Here is a 17,857-nt window from a genome sequence, read left to right on the forward strand (position 1 = left end):
TCGTATGTACTGGTTCCTTGTTGAACATAATTAATATCCTATAAGTGTTGAAGAGAACGTCTCAAGTCAGTAAATACTGGAAACTTTAAACTTATAGCTGTCACGCAGACATGAAGCATAATGTTGGGGATCTGATACACATTTCTAACATTTTTAGCCGGCATTCAGGCAGAAGAAGGCTAAAAATTTCCAACCAAGGTTAGTAAAGGTAGTTGGAGTCAATTCGGCGACGAGGAAAATATATAGTCAGGAAATAGCGACTGGTAATCCACACACAGAAGCTCGCAAGTGAGCAGGTGCCAATTTGAACGGCCAGTAAAACAGTATAAAATTGAACCAAAAGCAAATTCTATACTCATTCAAACCCTAATCCACTAGAGATACTCCACTAACCACCATGAGCTAAGGTGCATTTGTGCTGCTCGACTTCGTCTTTCGTTTCACCATCTTCAACACTCAATATTTTGCCTTCTGTTCTATCTCTTTGCGTGGCTCCTGCTCTCTTGATCAATTCAAAGTGGCTTCCCAATCGCTCCTGCCCACAGGCAGTGATCACGGCACAAGCAACGAAAACGATGGCCATTGTGATTGTCATAACTTGACTGTAATTTGGTTTTGGCCCCGAGGGGGTGTTGCGGATCCAATTGCTGGCCGCGACAGTTGAAATTTGAGCGGCAGGAGCGGACAGCATGTTACCTGCAAAATTGATGAGCCAAAACCAAAGAAAGAGAAACTAGAGCACGTAAGCTAACCTAGCTGATACACTGTTCCTGGGAAAACACCACGGAATTGTGGAGGTGAATATTCGTTCAAAAGTATCGGCATAATTCCCCACGCCCCATTGACTGCAGCCTGGATGAAGAATGTACCTGCAACGATTGGACTCCACGTGTCTGGGATAGTCCAAAGGGGAATGATGCAAGCACCGAAGCAACAAGTGACCACCACTGTGAGACGACGACCAAAGAACTGAGAATAATATCCACAAAGAGCCCCTCCAACGATAGCACCACATTGACCAACGATCGTAGCCACACTGGCCTGGTCAGATGAAAATCCCTTCTGGACCTTCAGGTATGATGGGTAAATATCTGTTTGTTGAATAAGATCAATGTTCAAAAGGAAGCATGATAGGATTCACTCACCTTGTGAACCATGGCTCATCCAATTAAACCCCATGCACAAGGCAATACAGTATAGAAACATCTTCCAATATAGTCGCGAAGCCAGCTTTAAATCTTTCCAAATGCTAGCAGCTTTGCCTCTGAGAGATGCCCCACCAGCATTTTCCACGTCGGCGTTGGCAAATATGTGGGATTCTGGAATAAACATGACCAGCAGGGCTATTAGGCCCGTAAAGCCTGCTCCAAAGAGAAAGACAGCTTTGTAACCTTCACTTGTAGATCGGACAAGTGTGATGTTGATTATAGCAGCAATTAGATAGCCTAGAGAATAGCCTTGCTGCAGTAACCCTGAGAACAGCCCGCGAGCCTCAACCGGCATGTTTTCCATGGACATAGCTGCAGAGAGCCCCCATATACCTCCCATGGCGACTCCAAATATGGCCCGAACTGCGATGAATGAGGAAAAGTCTGAAACATAGGCTGTAGCAACCTGAAGGCCAGCAAGGATCCATAGGTCTGCCGACAAAGGCCATTTTCGACCAAAACAGTCGGAGAGAATACCCAAAATGACCGCTCCCAGGGATCGAAACAGGAGAGTAAGTGTGATAGATAACGTGATGCTGGTCAAATCTTTGCCATACACAGTCGATAAGTCAGTGGCAACAAGATTTACAGCATTGAAATCATAGCCATCGGCCGTCCAGGCAGCCCTGCCAACGAAAGATCAGCCGTCGGAGACAAACACAGCACAGGGGGAGTTCAATCTTACAATCCTAAACAAAAGTACAGCCATGCTTTCAGGTCAAGAAGAGCAATCACTTTCCACGGTGGCAGTGGCATGACGCGAGGAACCTCCTCGGTTATCTCAACACCGTGCTCGTCGATATGCGTGACATTGTTCTTCCACAGCTTGAGATTCTGGAGAATGCCCATCTTCGATGTGTTTCTTGGAAATAAAAGAGGAGAAGGTCTCAGAAATTTGACATAATTCGCCTGCTTTGGGGGTCTAAGATAATTCTCACAGTTATACAGGGCGCTTTGACGGGATACCTTGGCTCAAAGGATTATGGTTTCACCCCGCAAAGTTTCCCCATGGGGCCTCGACCGAGTATGGTTTGACCGAACACATTTTTGTCGTCTGAAGAGGAGATTAATTTCTTGCGTTCGCCGTGCAAATACCGCTCAAGAGTTATACAAGCCAATGAAACAGGCCAACGTGACCAGTAGCATCCTTTGCGGCGTTAAGACGGCTTGCGGCTTACCAAAGAGCAAAAACAGGCTATGGAAGAAGTGGAAGGCATGTTCTCCACTCTCTGAGAGTTGTGCTGACCTGATCAAAAAAGGCTCAAATTATCGGTTTTTTCTAATACCAAGCAGCCTAACTTGAGAACCTGGATCCCGAGTCATCCGCCACTGAACAATCGCATTACGAATGATGGCTAGCTTGTGATTTTTCACATGATTCCCCTATCGACCCCATCAATCACTCTCTTTTCCTTGTCTCTCTTCAAATTGTCTACCTGGTCCGTGATGACTTTATAGTTTTGATTTAATAAAATTTTTGGATCAAGACCAAAGTAGAAAAGACATCTCCCCATGAAGACATAACACACTCGATTGACGAAAGAGTTTCACTCTCTCGGCGAGCATAATTTCTCAGTTGTACATCATTCTAAGAATCCCTTAACACCCTAATCCCACGCCACTGTAAACAAATTTATTCGCACGGCATTGGGTCCATTTGAATCTACCTCCACCGAAACACAGCCCACGGGCGGGTGGGCCGTTCGCGGTAGTTTCAACCCGAACGCCTTCTACCCTCCATATCCGCTGCCACAAGTCGCATTTGGGCAAGTTCGAGTTCTGGCCGATTTGTGCGAGGCTTTTGAGGACTTTTAATGGCTAATACTCAATGGGTTCACCCCCTGCATTAACATAATCTTCAATCTTAATTGGCTAGCTAACCTGCCTCTTCTCCCCGGTAAAAAGGTAAAATAAACCCTCCAAGAGTGGGACTTACCCCGCACAAATTCCGCTTTGCAAGCCTTCGTTTTCCGCGTCATTCATTCTGGTCTTGTAAGGAAACATGATCTCTCTCTGGTCGTGAATATGGAATCAGACAAAGAAGACAATCGACCCACAAAGCGATCTCGATCAAGAATCATACAAGCTTGTATCCCTTGCCATCGTTCAAAGAGAAAGTGCAACCGGAAGAAACCATGCTCGCAATGTCTTAAACGCCAAAACACCAAGGATTGCGCCTACGAAGCACTGGCGGCTGAGGATCTGGAAGCCCTTGAAGATGATACAACCTCCCTAGACGCCCAGAACAAAATTCTGCAGTCGCGGATCACTCAACTCGAGGACGTGATTTCTCAGCTGCGAAATCCAAAAAGAGAGCCTGGAGATTCTCGGACGGACCGGAAGAGGCGAAGGGCTCCAGAAAGGGTTCACGATGAAGACGGGGTATATTATGGCCGTTCTTTTTATCTCGGCGGACCCGCAGCTCCAGATCTTCTTCATTGCATGATGTCTTTGCTTCCAAATCAACCATCAGATCTCTTATTCGCGTTTGCTGGAGGCGCTGACAACAGCGGATTGGGACATACTGAGGGAGGCAATATCTTGCCGACGGTTCTTTCGAATTGTGGGGTTGGTGAAATTTGCACTTGTTTGCATAGCATCGCACGGGACAGTCTCGACTCTATACTAGAATGCTTCATCGAAATAGTCGATCCTCTTCATCACTATCTTCCGATGCCGTGGATCTTACAGAGATATGAACGATGCATGGATGTGACAGGAACACCACAGCCAGAAGAAGCCGCGCTTGTATTCGCAGTGCTTGGTCTAGGGAATCTCGTGACACCCAATCCAATTTCTTGGAACTTTATTGCCATGTCTTTTCAACTTTTACGAATGTCCAGCTTCCTGACTTCACCCTCCATCGATTCAATTGCAACATTCTGTTTCATCGCTGTTTCCCTACAACATGAAGGCAAACTGAACGAGTACTGGCCGTTACTAGGTATGGTGATTCGCTTAGCTCAATCGATGGGGCTCCATCGTGACCCCAGCCTTATCTCCAACCTCACTCCAGAGGAGAGCGAGATTCGTCGCAGACTTTTCCACGCCATTGCCGCACAAGAAACTGCATTGAGTGTCATGTTCGGACGCCCCGATGGCCTGGGATTCTTTGACTGCGCTTTGCCACAAGATATTGGCGACGCGGAGTTGTTTGGTGAGAAGAATCTCACAAGTCTTTATCCTCACGAAATTTCTTATAATAGACGTACATGGGAGCTGATGGAAATCACTCGTGACCTGGTTGCGAATTCATTCGCTCAATCCAGATCATCAACGCTTGCGGGGAAAGAATTGATCGCACAACAAATTCGACATTGGCATAAGAACCTACCACCATCACTCACGTTCAAGCCATCCGGACCGAGTCAACAAGATCTGGACGGCCAGGAAGAAAAGGTTCATTACGTTCAGGCCTTGATATTACACATCATCGTGAATCATAACGTTCTTGTGCTCTATCGACGTCCACTTTTATCCAATGCTCATCCCGAGGCAGCGGAACCCTGCATCGAAGCATCAATAGCTGTGGTGGAAGGATGGAAGATATTGCAGGATTCGTTTCCTAAAATCGCACGTATCGCTTGGATGCAGTGGTTCCGCGCGTTTCATGCAGCATTGATATGTCTGGTTGCAATAAGAGCGAGAGAGACAACGTCCAGTCTCAGAGTGCGAGCCTTTAACTCTTGGAAATCATGCGTCCGAATATTTTCCAGAATTCAAGAGCAGAACGATAGTATACGATGTTGTTGGCGAGCTCTAAGTCGTCTTGATGATGTTGTCCAGAAAACGATCAACATCCGACGTCGGTTACCCTCCCAGGGTATGCTAAGCAGAAAGATTCAGGACACGTCTTCACATCTGCGGATTGGTCCATCAACAAGCCAGAAACTTAATCCTGATGATGCCTCAAATAGCCCTCCAACACCAATTTTTGATCGACAAGGAGACCAATCCTACCACGAAGTGTTCGAGCCGTGTACCCCGAATCAGATGAACTCGATCGATTCGCAAGATATGTTTCTAGTTGAAGGGCTTGGTTATGATTACAATGGCTTGTCATTTGGTTTTGACCAAGCTTTAGATTCGTACATGAATCAGGTCGCAGTTTCCGATGAAGCCTTGGGCATAGATTCCAACCGGGCAGATTCCACTAGTCACAATATATTTGACCTGGATGTGGCAAGCTGGCCGTTTTGGCTTACAACGGACTGAAGTTCTACGAAGAGAGCAAAATAAAGCTTCAATTGGGAGACAGTTCATCCCTGTAGCCTGAGAAATTTGTACATAATACTCTTCATTTGCAATTATTTGACTGTAATACACTGTATAATCAAATGGCCAGGCCAGAAGTAGTTTATTGGAAGATTACATCGCCAAGATTTGCTCTTGGGTTTGGGTTTCAGGAGTTGCGCCTTCGGAAATGTCAATCTTACCTCCGGCTCGGATATCGATGTCGTCAGCAGAAAGCAGATTCTTTACGCCGAATGCTCCAGGCCCGTGATCATGAATGGTTGTACGTCGCATGTCTCTTCTGTTGCTTTGATCCTGGAACGCAGTCGCTCTGTGCATAGTGCAACGATTGTCCCACTGCACGAGATCACCAACATTTTTCCACTTAACTGTGACCTGATATTGTGGCTGCTGGGCGTGGTCTAACAAGATCTTGATCAAAGACGTCGACTCACTGTCTGCCATACCAAGGATTCGTCTTGCGTGACTTGCAATGTAAAGAGTTTTGTTGATCCCGTCGGGAGCAATCTGGACGAGTTTATGGTATGCTGGTGGCAGTGTTGCTTTTTCTCCATCGGTTGGTTTGTCGAATTCTTGAGGTGCCGCCAGCTTGCGCGAATGCCAGATCCAGTGCTCCGCCACTAGGTTTTCGATTCTTTCCTTGATGTCGTTCGGCAAGCCGAGATAGGCTGCTCTCATGTCCGCATACTTTGTTTGTCCTCCCACCGGTGGCAACTCCACTGCTCGCAATGCACTGTATGACGAGCGATGTTGATGGAAGGACGAATCTGTGTGCCACAAGCCATTCCCCTTTGTGTGCCACCAAGCACGACTAAACTGGGGAATTATTTTGTCATCGGGACCCAGGTTTCCTGCATCATAGAGCTGGGGCAATGAGGCTCGTCGAGGTTTGTTCATTGCATGGGCAGTCTCAAGGGCTCCAAAGTTCTTCGAATATTGAACGTGGGTGGTATCAGTCAACCCCGTCGTGCGGAAGACTAGGACACCCCATTTGTTCTGTAGTTGAACAATCTCTCTCACAACCTCTGGTGCGAGAGGTCGAGACCAGTCGATTCCATCAACTTCAGCACCAAATGAGGGACTGAGGGGCTTGGCCTGAAGGATACCCGGCGCTATGCTGGCTAAATGGCGTTTAGCTTGCGTACTGGATGCGCTGACATGGTGAAGGTATTTCAACGTTTGTCGAGAAGAGGAAAACATGTTGGATCGAGAGATGAGGGCCCTCGGCGGTTCAGGATGTGAAAGTGTGTAGCACGCTGCCACAGCTGTCAACGGAACCTGGTCCGCCCGCTCGCTCTCTTATGCACGGCCAGCTTGCGGCGCGTCTCTATCATCGGTCCTAATACGGCGGACATCTTGATATTCTTCTCTAGCCAATTAGAGAAATCAAATGCCGTCGGCACGCTAGTCCCGGGTGTGGCTGTTACCACGGGCGAGAGGGGCGAGAGCGTGCGGCGTTAAGACGGACATCACGCGCGGTCGTGTATCGGGCCCGATGTGAAGCAGCGATTCACTATGTGACATGATCAATATATGATAAAAGCGAGACTGAAGAGACGGGGTCCGTGAGAATGCTTCCAAGAACGCATAGTCTGTTTTGATCTGAGATCCACGGCCGAAGGCGTTTACCAATGGCAAGCAATACGCATACTAATGGACACGCAAATGGAGGCGGTCGGCGTGGTCGGCTTGAAGGCAAAGTAGCAGTCATTACCGGAGGTGGCATGGGCATTGGGGAGGCCATCAGCCGTCGCTTTGCGCAGGAGGGAGCATCTATCCTGATTGCCGATTTCAACGAGGCCGCAGCCAAGGCCGTGGCCGAGTCGCTCGCATCCGAGGGCACGAAGTCGGACTACGTGGTTGCCAATGTCACCTCCCGCGCCGACTGGGATAACATTGCGGCCAAGGTCAAGTCTCAATTTGGCGCTCGCATTGACATCCTGGTGAACAATGCTGGCACCGCCTATCCAGCGCAGTCCTCATTGACGGTGTCTGAGGCCAATTTCGACAAAGTCTATTCGGTCAACGTCAAGTCGATCTTCCATTCCGTCCAGGCCATCTTCCCTCTGATGATTGAAAACAAGGGAGGGGCTGTGATCAACATTTCATCGATCGCCGCCATTCGCCCGCGCGGCAGACTCACCTGGTACAACTCGTCCAAAGCGGCCGTGTCCAACGCCTCCAAAGCGCTCGCCCATGAGTTTGGTGCGGAGGGTATCCGCGTCAATTGCGTCTGCCCGGTCTTAGTCCCAACCCAGCTTGCCACCAATTTCGTTCCGGAATTCGATGGCACACCAGAACAGCACACCAAGGCGGCTCAACTTTTGCAAATCCCTCTCGGGCGCGTGACTACGACCGAAGATGTCGCCAACACTGCTTTGTGGCTGGCAAGTGACGAGAGCTCCTTTATCACTGGAGTTGATCACCATGTGGATGGAGGAAGAAGTATTTAGAATAGCTGCTAGGCTGGATTGGTTGATGAATGGTGGGATGGTGTTCGATGACACATGCTACGCTTTGCTCAAGAGTTAGTTGACTAGTATCTGTCAAATGCAACATATACGACGTCCGTCCCAACATGGAATTCCAAACCACGAGTGATTAAATATCTTCTTCTCTGACTCTGTAGAGGACTAAAATGACAGACAATTCAAATACATAAACCAGTTACATGGCCTCTCCACATAGGCGCGCCAATCCACCACTTCTCCCGATTGACTCAGCTTCTTGCCCTTTTGAGTAGTCTCTATGGCTTCACTCCTCTAGATTTTGCGAATCCTTTCAGCAAAGCCCCTAGCACAAGTTTGCTTCTAACAAAGGCAAAAGATACAACAGTCTGCTTACCAGTTATTACATCACTATAGTTGATCACAGATTCAGTTAGAAATTTTGTTCTATCAGTTCTTCTACCGGCGACATCCTCGCCAAATAACACCATTCAAAGCGTGGGCACCGCCATGATGATACTTTTAGTGACCATGAACTCTGACAATCCCCACTTCCCACCTTCGACACCAAACCCGCTGTGCTTGATGCCTCCAAATGGAATTTCTCCTCCAGCAATGACGCCCGTGTTAACTCCGACGATACCCACTTCGAGGCCTTCGGCCATGCGCCACACTCTCGCCACGTTATTCGTGCACACATAACTTCCCAGGCCAACTGGGGAATTATTAGCCATCTTGAGAACTTCCTCCTCCGTGTCGAAAGGATACAGCGCTGCCACAGGTCCAAAGATCTCTTCGTTATGTGAAAGCATGCGGTCATTCATATTGGCGATTACAGATGGCTGGAAGAAATTGCCCTTCCGCTCCATCCGCTTGCCCCCATGAAGAATCTTGGCGCCTTTGCTCAGCGCATCGTCAACATGTGCCTGGACCTTCTCCACACCGCGTTCAACGGTAAGAGGCCCGATCATGACTCCGTCGTCAAATCCGTCACCGCATTTGGCCTGGGAGAACTTGTCCACCAAGAGATTGGACAATTCAGAGTACACGCCACGCTGGACGTATATTCGGTTCGCACAGACGCACGTTTGACCGGAATTTCGGACCTTGGCTCCCATCAAGGCGTTGAGTGTCGTCTGCAGATCGCAGTCGTCAAAAACGATGAAGGGTGAGTTGCCCCCAAGTTCCATGGAGAGCTTTTTCAGGCTGTCCGCACATTGCCTCATCAACAATTTGCCTACAGCCGTCGAACCAGTGAAAGAAAGCTTTGTGATGTTGTGATCTTCGCAGAGTGCCTTGCCAATTTCGGCGACATTCTTCAGTCCTGTCACGACATTGAACACCCCAGGTGGAAGACCAGCTTGTTCCCCAAGGTGCGCTAGCGCCAGCGCCGTTAACGACGTTTCTCCAGCTGGTTTGACAATGGCAGCACACCCAGCGGCAAGAGCAGCTCCGGCCTTTCGAGTCACCATCGCAGCGGGAAAATTCCAAGGAGTCAGGCATGCAACAACTCCGATGGGTTGGTGAATGGCGAAAACCCGGTTTGCGGTATTTGCCGATGGGATGATGTCGCCGTATGTTCTCTCCGCCTCGCCGGAGTAGAATTCGAGATATGACGCTGCGAACGCGATCTCGCCTTTGGCCTCTGCAAATGGCTTGCCATTTTCTGCCGTCAAAATCCTCCCCAAATCTTCCGCATTATCTAACATCAGTTGGGCCCATTTGCGAATTATCGACCCGCGTAGTTTGGGGCTGATCCGTTTCCATTTGTTGAAAGCCTCCACTGCTTGTTCGGAGACAATCGAGACATCGTTCTTGGTCAGCTCTGGGAGCTTGGTGAGAATATCACCCGTCGACGGGTTGATGACATCAAATGTCTCGCCCGACTGAGATTCCTTCCATTGTCCATTCAAGTAAGACTTTTCGTGCCATAACTTTGGGTCCTGGAGAGCTAGCTGCATGGTTGAATCTGATCCACGAACGTTTGTAAGATAAGGACTTCGTTTGACTGATTATGGTGTTCCTGGCAAATCGACATACTATAGGGGAGTTCTTGATATAATAATGTTGACTCCCCGACCTAACGCCGTGGTGGTCATGTGCGGCGTTAAAGCGGCATTTGATGAAATACATGTACACACAGGTGCCGTCAATGAACCATGTTAGTGCATTTCCGAGTTTAATTTCCCCAGTCGCATTCAGAATGTCTTCTAATAATCCCAGCAAAATTCACGATACCAACAGCCTCTCTCATACAGCGACGCAGGCGGCCCAAAATGCAAAACCGAATACGATGAAGCATCTACTCAAACAAGGCAATGTTGTCAGTGCCATGTCCATACGATACTCTCGAGGCATCGAGATTGTCGGATATGCCAAGGCTGCTGGGATGCAGGGGGTTCTGGTGGACCTCGAGCACAGCTCGATTGATCTCGATCAGTGCATGCAATTCACTCTCGCAGCTCTGGCCCATGGCATCACACCGGTCGTTCGGGTTCCATCGATAGAATGTTCCTTAGTTGGGAGGGTCCTGGATGGTGGTGCCCAGGCAATAATTATTCCTCACGTACGCACTTCAAAGGATGCGTCGGACGCCGCCCGCGCCGCCAAATTCTTTCCGGATGGTGACCGTTCTGCAATCGGCGGGCTGGCAGCTTTGGAGTACGGCTCCTATCCGACGGTGGAGGCGAATGTGGCCACCAATGAACAAGTGATGTGCATTATCATGATTGAAACCCTCCAGGCTTTGGAGAACCTAGAGCAAATCGCAGCCACTCCAAACGTGGATGTCCTTCTGATTGGGACCAACGACATGACCGCCTGCCTGGGTACGCCCGGACATCACGACGACGAACGTATCACAGAGATCTACGAGCGTGTCATTTCAGCATGTCGCAAAAATGGAAAAGCCATCGGAATTGGTGGCCTCTACGCTCGACAAGACCTCATCGATAAATTTATCAAGATGGCATCCGGAATTGGGCGGTTTGTCATGTGTGGGAGTGACCAGGATTATGTGTTGGAAGGTGCTAGGCACACTGCAAAATGGCTAAAGGCTTATAATTCCTAACATGACTCTGAACAAATCCTGCATTTAACCATGTGAGACTTTGCGCGTGCCGGGTCCGTTGGAAGCACTATTCGGCTCTGTTCCTGATAGACAGATCAAATTCTCTGGTAGATTAATCTAGGAAAGCCCAGCATTTCAAGGAGCAAAACTGACTAAGAGCAGCGGCTTTTAGTTAACTATCACTTTAGTTTGGCTGCTGCATGTTTTTTTGGTTGATTGAAAGTAGGTGTAGTTTTTGCCGCTTTCTCTTTCAGTCCCTTAACAGTCTTCACCCTAAATGACCCGAAGCCCCTCTATTCTTCACCTGAATGCTCTGCACGCCCTTAAAGCGCCGAGGTTCCCCCTCACCTAAACGAAACGCTACCATATCGCACCACAAAATGGCCTGATCGCTGTCCATGCCGGTCACACGTATTGTGAGGCCTTCGAAGTTGGGCGAGAATGTCACGAAACTATCTCCTCTGACTCATTGAGTGCTGTAGAAAGTCTGCTTGGGAACACTGGACAAGTACTGATTGGAAAACTGTATTGAAATGGATGGCATATATAGAACGGTCTATTCTTCTGCTCCTCTAGGTTCTCATATCTCATATAACATCTTCCACTCATGTTCCGTCCCACCAAACGTATATGTTTATAAAAGTGGGAATGTGACACGGTTTTCGTAGTCGATGTTACCTTTATGACCTTCAACGCGTTCACGACATGTGCCAAATATGCGGTCCCAGAGACGGGTCTGCTTTCCGTAGTTGTGCGTCTGTCTCCATCCGTAGCGGTGGTGCAGGTCATGGTCTTCGATCACCAGCTCTGCGTCGAAGAGCTCGAGTATCCAGTTGAAAGCGGAGGGCGCACCCCCGTGAACACGGAGACCACTATGTCCGATGATCTCAGAGAAGACCACATACTGATAACAGATGTACCATTCGTAAAATGACATCGGCATGCCGATCAACTTCAGAGTACCGTACGCAAGAAGTGGGATGCCAAGAATATCAAAAAACTCCTGCTCGTGGTCGGCATATGCACCAAGCAACGGATGAGGGTGTTTCGTCAGGTGGTGTGTGCGGTGAAACTTCCATAACGGGGTCACCGTGTGCATCAAGCGGTGGTACCAGTAGAACCAAAAGTCCACCGTGATGCTGTAGAGTCCAAGCTCCAACACTAACAACTTCCAGTTGAGAGAGAGTGGGAGCTCCTCCGGTCGGTAAGACAGGTACATGGACACGGCCAGGCGAAGTGTCGGGACGGAAAGCAGCTCCGCCGCAACCCTTCCCACACCAACATCGGGGATGTCGTCTCGTTCATGCTTGTCCCCATCCAAGAAGCCGTAGACCCAACCGAGGCGGCGAATTGTTTGCACTAGATGGACACCGGTCCCATAGAATGTTGTGGTATATAACCAAAAGGCGGCGAGAGGGTGGAGGGGCCGCCCAGTGTAGGTCATGTATGCTTGATGAAGAACGTGTGGAATCAAAGCGTGAAGCAGGATCCATAGATGGACAGTCCATTCCCGCACGAACGGGATCTTTTCGTCCTTGGAAAAGACAGGCACCTCTCGATGGGTGGGTTTGAGGCGTGTGCCCAGCAGGTCAAGCAGCCAGTGGGAGGATGTCCATTGTGATCGGTCCCCATCGCGCCAGGTGGACGCCATAGAATCGCGGGCGTTGCCCGTTGTAGTCGTTTGGGTCGTCATCTTTCGCGATTTTGTCTTGAGAGAAGAAGCGAGATCCAGTCAACAAGACCTACACAGCCTTCTATCTTATATCCCTGGGTCAACCGATGGAGCTCGGTACGGTGCGTGGTGGCTACATCATGTGAGATCGACGATTGCCAGCCCCGGACCACCTGTTGTGGGTGTTTAGTCGCTTAAAGGTTTCTACCCCACTGATCTGCCCCCAAGATGGAATGTTAGCTCGGAATTATTGGGGATGTCACGCCGCGCTTGTGTGGGAAAGAACCAGTGCCATTAGTTGGGCAAACCGCTTGTGTTTGGTAGCCGTCTGCCTCGGCCCCACGTGTGGTTCTCGGGGTCGCAACTCTTTCCCAAACAGAAGGGAAATCCAGATTGAGTTAGTCCAACGGCGTTTTGACCTATCTTTCTTTTCCTTCGCCGTCTTCTTTTGCACACGCATATATACTTGTGCATGCATAGATAGATCACATGCCCCTCGGAACACACCATATGACGAGTATGGATTTCCCGGGGCAGACTGGAGAGGGGATATAGATGGATTTGACCCGCTCCACGTTTATCGGTGTTGTGAAATACGTCCAGGCCATCTAAGCCTCCCAACCACTATTATCGTAGGACCCTGAAATCTCCCAAGTAATTTTACATTTTACCACACAGTCACTTGGATACCCTGCAGGTACAGATCCCCAGCTATAGCTTTCCGTGGTAACCTAGAACATCACGTCTGAAACATTCGCGCCTTGGTCCAAAGAGTCGGCCTCCTTTCGCAGCACGTCGGCTCGGAACTTCCTGAAAGCCGTCTCGATTCTCTTTTTGCTCTCGGGATCAGCCGAGATGCCCCGGCTCCCGCTCGCTGCCCCGGCAGCAAAACCTGTCAAAGAGGTACTGATTAGTATCTATCTTCTCGCGGTTGAATCCAATAAACGGCGTTCCTACCAAGCTCTCCACCCAAGAATAGTCCACCGAGGGAGGCAAAGAAGTACGTCGCGACATCGCCCAATGTTGAAGGCTTCAACAGAGGCGTGAGGTCAGGAATTGGTTCTAGGAAGTCAATCAGCCTCATGCCTCCTGTGGATCAAAGCTATCGAAGCAATAGTATACCGGTGCGGCCATCAGCAAAAACAACTTTTGTAGGTCTCTCCTGCGCGCGCACCGCAGCGAAAAAGGCCTTGCGGGTGCTGCGTAGTCGGATGGCGGCAAATAATCCCAGACTGATTCCAACTGCGGAGCCCACTGTTGTCCAGACGGAAATGGTCGAGGCAGCCGATTTCAGCTTGTCGCGGTCCTGGGCCTGCAGATCCTGCTGCAGGTGCTCGTCGGCGAGTTTGGCGAGATCGTCACTGCGACGACGGCGAAGGATAGCGACGGACTCGGCCATGGTGAAAAGGAAATTGATTCACAGGCAGTTGATTGGGGATCGATTGCGACGAAGAGGTGCGAGGGCAGCAGAAAAGGAACAAGTTGAAGCCGATCGAGCTCGAGCTTTTTTGAGGACCTTCGGGCATGACGTCACGTTTACCTTTGAGGGTGGTTCATTCCGCCGCATCTACTTGGCTTCCTCTACTCTACACCCGGAAGCATTCGGGGTCAGGGCAAACTCGAAACAGGCGAAGACAAAAATGGCCGAGCTGGCCATTACCTTGTAGACCGGGAATCAAGAAAGACGGTCAAATGCAATTCGACATCAACAGATAATTGACCTCCCTGCCCAGCGAGTGGTTTGATTGTTTGTCTATGAGATGCATACGATAATATAGATGTTCAGAAACGCGCTCTACCTAGGCTCATTCGGCCGCCAGGGCCCATTTCTTCCAGGCAGTAAGAGGTTGAGACAGTGTCTTCAACCCCAAAGATGTTTTCTGCACATGGTCCTTACTAACCGGCTTTCTCTGGAAGCGGCGAGTCCGACTGCGCAACAAATCCGCTCGTTGCTCAAGGGTCAAATTAGCTTGATCACCGATCGGAATCATGCATTTGGCCAGATGCATGTAGTTTTTGCGAAGCAGATTCACGGTGATAAAGATATAATCCACGTTGCGGAACACCAGGGCTCTTTCTTCAGCATAGCGGTCCTTCTGTTTGACAAACGCCACTGGATGGTCTCTCCAGTGGCGACGAGGGTTCAAATGGTGAGAGGTATGATATCCATCATTGAATGAAAAGCGATTACTCTAGATCGAGTCAGAATATGCCCGCCGGCAAAAATTGATGCAGTCAAAACTTACTGCGACGTCAATCAAAGTAATGCTCGAACGAAAATCCGAATCTGGATCCACTGGATCCACGAAGGCGTGCTGGCCCCAATTTCCAACCATTAAACCAAGCCGCATGACTGCGAGCGGGAGAAGAAACACGAATAGAGTAGCGCGAGAGTTGACTTGGGTGTAGAGAAAGTAGAGGGCGGCATAGTTGCCCAACTCCCAGAATGCCGCCTTGAGGGCATACACGACCTGTCCCTTCCCCCAGAAATACAGCGGAAGTTCAAACCAGATCAGAAACACAAAGCGGCCTACATAGCAGAAAAAATCAAAAACACTGTCGCGATCGTAGAACATGGTCGTGCTTAAGTCATTCTGGCCATTGCCTTCGACGTGGTGGTGCTTGATGTGGTGGTAATAGTAGGAATTCCACGTATGCCCGAGCATAGGGTCCAGGATGTATGGAAAAACCGTGTCGAATAGTCGATATTTTGGCGCCAACACTCCATTCATGTGGATGTGCTGGTGCTTCATCAGAGTGAAAGCTCCACAGTACCATAGCTGCAGAACCCAATGTATGACCCCATGAATCCAGGAAAAGTGATGATACAGATACACTGCACTTGGGACGATAGTGGTGAAATACAGGAGCAGATGTGTCAACATGACGACGTCGGTCTTGTGGCGCACGACTCCTTGTGCCCAGTTGATATATGGGCAGAGTACGTAGCGCTGTATGCTGTCCGGGAGGTTTTTCCGCAGCACATCATTGTCCCATAGCTGAAAGATAGTGGGATCGAAGTCCGGATGCGAGGCATTATTCAGGTTGTGAAGCTTCTCAACGGCTCCTTTGTCATCGAGGGTCTCGCTCAGCACTTCGTGGGTTTCACCTGAAGCTTTATGAACGGGTTGACCAAATATGGGTGGTGCCACTGGGACTTACTGTCCAAGCATCCATCCTTGATGAGAGTTTTGATCACCAACTTGTCGGGTAAAGTGAGTTGAGGATCCGTGAACGTGGAGGGATCCATGGCGAGCAATGTGTTTGACCGACCCGGCTGACAAACAATAGTCACACTTGTTCCAGGTTGAGTCCCGATAGAGCAAGAGGATCCTTGACAACCTCACAACACCAAGCTTTCAGGAGAAAGCTACGAATGCCTCTAAAATTTATGCGGTTGTTCGCGGGTCCGCTAGGGCGGATCAGCCTTCGCTCTAACCTGATACGGAATGCCGATCGGCCCATCGGCATCCCGCCTTGTTAACTGCATTAAGTGTTATTGCGATGGATTCAGACGGTTGTTTTAGGACCGGCTATCTACCTGGTAGTATGACACTATCGTTCTATTCCAGTCAATATTCGGGGATGATTTGGAAAGGTGATGTGATTCAGGTGGAGCTTCTCGCATGCCGCGTAGGCCGATGCTCCACTTGACTGTTCTCTATTTTTGTAACTGCTATTTGTGCTCGCCCTCCATTCACACGAAGAATTCTATGGCAATCCTCGGTTCATTTTTGTCATTGAAGGGCATCACTCGGTTTTTCGACGCATTCATAGAAGGGCTTATGGGTGAGTTCGCCGAGTTGCTGACGCGACTTCTCAAATCGAGGGGCACAAAAACAACCGGTGAAGTATTCTGACTAATCAGGGGGCCTGGATCGACTAGTTAGTGAATTAGATCCTGAGGTGTGAAGGAAGTGAAGAACGGAAGATAAAGTTCCGGAATTCTGTTCGGCTTGAATGATCATCATCCTAGGCGAATTCACTTCATGTTTACCCTAGAGGATCTATGTACTAGGATGTGTATTTATGCCTACGAGTAATTGCCGAGGCTGGGCAAGATCAACACGGCAGATGGTCATTGCTTCTACAGCATATCAGGCACCGTTTGCATCAATCGAAGTTGAATGTATCGGAGGGGCCCAGCCCATTCAGTGAATTGTCATTTTCCGGCTGATTTTCTTTCTACCATATTACAAAAGCATTCCCGGGTAGCTTCCCGCCTAATTCTTTTGGCACTCATGCTCATCCCCACCATATTGTCTCGTCATTTGGGCTTCCATCGATCACACAGTCGGGGAAATGCGGGGGGAAGACAGAGCATCATTCCGCTTGGGGCAATCCCATCCGTTGAATTTTCTTCGCATGGTGTAATCGCCGGGCGGTCTTCAGCAAAGTTTTCATGCCTGGTTCACCAGGCACGAACGGAGCAGTCGTCCAATCAGAAGCCAAGCCAAGCGCCGAACGGCTCTGGTTTCACCGATCTATACTTGCACGTTGGGCGATAAGATGGGATTATATTATCCAACGAATACTCAGCCAAGGCATATATTTACTGGCTTCCACTTCTTCCACTCCTTCCAACTCACTCCCACTTTCGTTTGTTGCAACCATTGCCGTGAGTTGTCTTCACCACTGCCCGCTATGAGCTGGCCGTCCTGATCTGACCACCTGGGCAGCCTTTTCCAATTACATAACTATAAAAAGTATCCTACCGCCAGACGTGCCCCTCCATCACCCTGATCCCAACGGCAGACGCTGCCATCATATGAACTTGGTGTCGGGAACCTTAATTCAGCGTCCGAAAACATGACACAAAACCTCCAGGATCAGCCACTCCCTTTTGGCCTCCAGCGGAGCCGGAGTCGGATGGGGGAGCTTCTGGCGGCAGACGTGCTCGTTGCTGCGGGCTCGGCAACACTAGTCACACCAGCGGTGATGATATTTGATAGGTATGGCCACAACACAGAGCCCGACGAGGTCAACATGCTGACGCTGCGAAAGACTCGTCGTCGAGAAATCCTTCTATAACCAACCACTCTTGCCCGCATTCCGGAGGCACCTCTGGTTCTCCATTACACAGCCTGCTACATTTTTGACATCACGGCCCAGTCTACTCGTCTGGTCCCTTTATACAGCGACATTCGCAACAGCCAATGCATCCGAGACGATCCTCGAAAAATTATACCCCAAACTCGATCATGCC

At 49.5% G+C, this 17,857-nt stretch overlaps 7 protein-coding genes across 7 annotated transcripts; 2 read left to right on the forward strand and 5 right to left on the reverse strand.

The window, feature by feature from the left end:
- Positions 1-5,576: 5,576 nt before the first annotated feature.
- On the reverse strand, positions 5,577-6,662 carry PFLUO_LOCUS3629 (uncharacterized protein; the record flags this gene model as incomplete). Its single annotated transcript, XM_073780896.1, has 1 exon — positions 5,577-6,662. The coding sequence occupies one exon, from the start codon at positions 6,660-6,662 to the stop codon at positions 5,577-5,579; it is 1,086 nt and encodes a 361-aa protein (XP_073637705.1).
- A 431-nt stretch (positions 6,663-7,093) lies between these two features.
- Positions 7,094-7,915, forward strand: PFLUO_LOCUS3630 (uncharacterized protein; the record flags this gene model as incomplete). The annotated part of the gene is made up of 1 exon (XM_073780897.1): positions 7,094-7,915. The coding sequence occupies one exon, from the start codon at positions 7,094-7,096 to the stop codon at positions 7,913-7,915; it is 822 nt and encodes a 273-aa protein (XP_073637706.1).
- A 485-nt stretch (positions 7,916-8,400) lies between these two features.
- PFLUO_LOCUS3631 (uncharacterized protein) lies at positions 8,401-9,870 on the reverse strand (the record flags this gene model as incomplete). Its single annotated transcript, XM_073780898.1, has 1 exon — positions 8,401-9,870. One exon carries the CDS (start codon positions 9,868-9,870, stop codon positions 8,401-8,403), a length of 1,470 nt encoding a protein of 489 aa, XP_073637707.1.
- Positions 9,871-10,112: 242 nt separating this feature from the next.
- Positions 10,113-10,979, forward strand: PFLUO_LOCUS3632 (uncharacterized protein; the record flags this gene model as incomplete). The annotated part of the gene is made up of 1 exon (XM_073780899.1): positions 10,113-10,979. One exon carries the CDS (start codon positions 10,113-10,115, stop codon positions 10,977-10,979), a length of 867 nt encoding a protein of 288 aa, XP_073637708.1.
- Positions 10,980-11,613: 634 nt separating this feature from the next.
- Positions 11,614-12,672, reverse strand: PFLUO_LOCUS3633 (uncharacterized protein; the record flags this gene model as incomplete). The annotated part of the gene is made up of 1 exon (XM_073780901.1): positions 11,614-12,672. The coding sequence occupies one exon, from the start codon at positions 12,670-12,672 to the stop codon at positions 11,614-11,616; it is 1,059 nt and encodes a 352-aa protein (XP_073637709.1).
- Positions 12,673-13,382: 710 nt separating this feature from the next.
- PFLUO_LOCUS3634 (uncharacterized protein) lies at positions 13,383-14,050 on the reverse strand (the record flags this gene model as incomplete). Its single annotated transcript, XM_073780902.1, has 3 exons — positions 13,383-13,543; positions 13,609-13,713; positions 13,774-14,050. 3 exons carry the CDS (start codon positions 14,048-14,050, stop codon positions 13,383-13,385), a joined length of 543 nt encoding a protein of 180 aa, XP_073637710.1.
- Positions 14,051-14,456: 406 nt separating this feature from the next.
- On the reverse strand, positions 14,457-15,901 carry PFLUO_LOCUS3635 (uncharacterized protein; the record flags this gene model as incomplete). Its single annotated transcript, XM_073780903.1, has 3 exons — positions 14,457-14,843; positions 14,898-15,760; positions 15,814-15,901. The coding sequence occupies 3 exons, from the start codon at positions 15,899-15,901 to the stop codon at positions 14,457-14,459; spliced, it is 1,338 nt and encodes a 445-aa protein (XP_073637711.1).
- Between the last annotated feature and the right edge of the window lie 1,956 nt (positions 15,902-17,857).

Source organism: Penicillium psychrofluorescens (genome assembly GCF_964197705.1).
Source record: "Penicillium psychrofluorescens genome assembly, chromosome: 2".
NCBI classification, from domain to species: Eukaryota; Fungi; Ascomycota; class Eurotiomycetes; order Eurotiales; family Aspergillaceae; genus Penicillium; species Penicillium psychrofluorescens.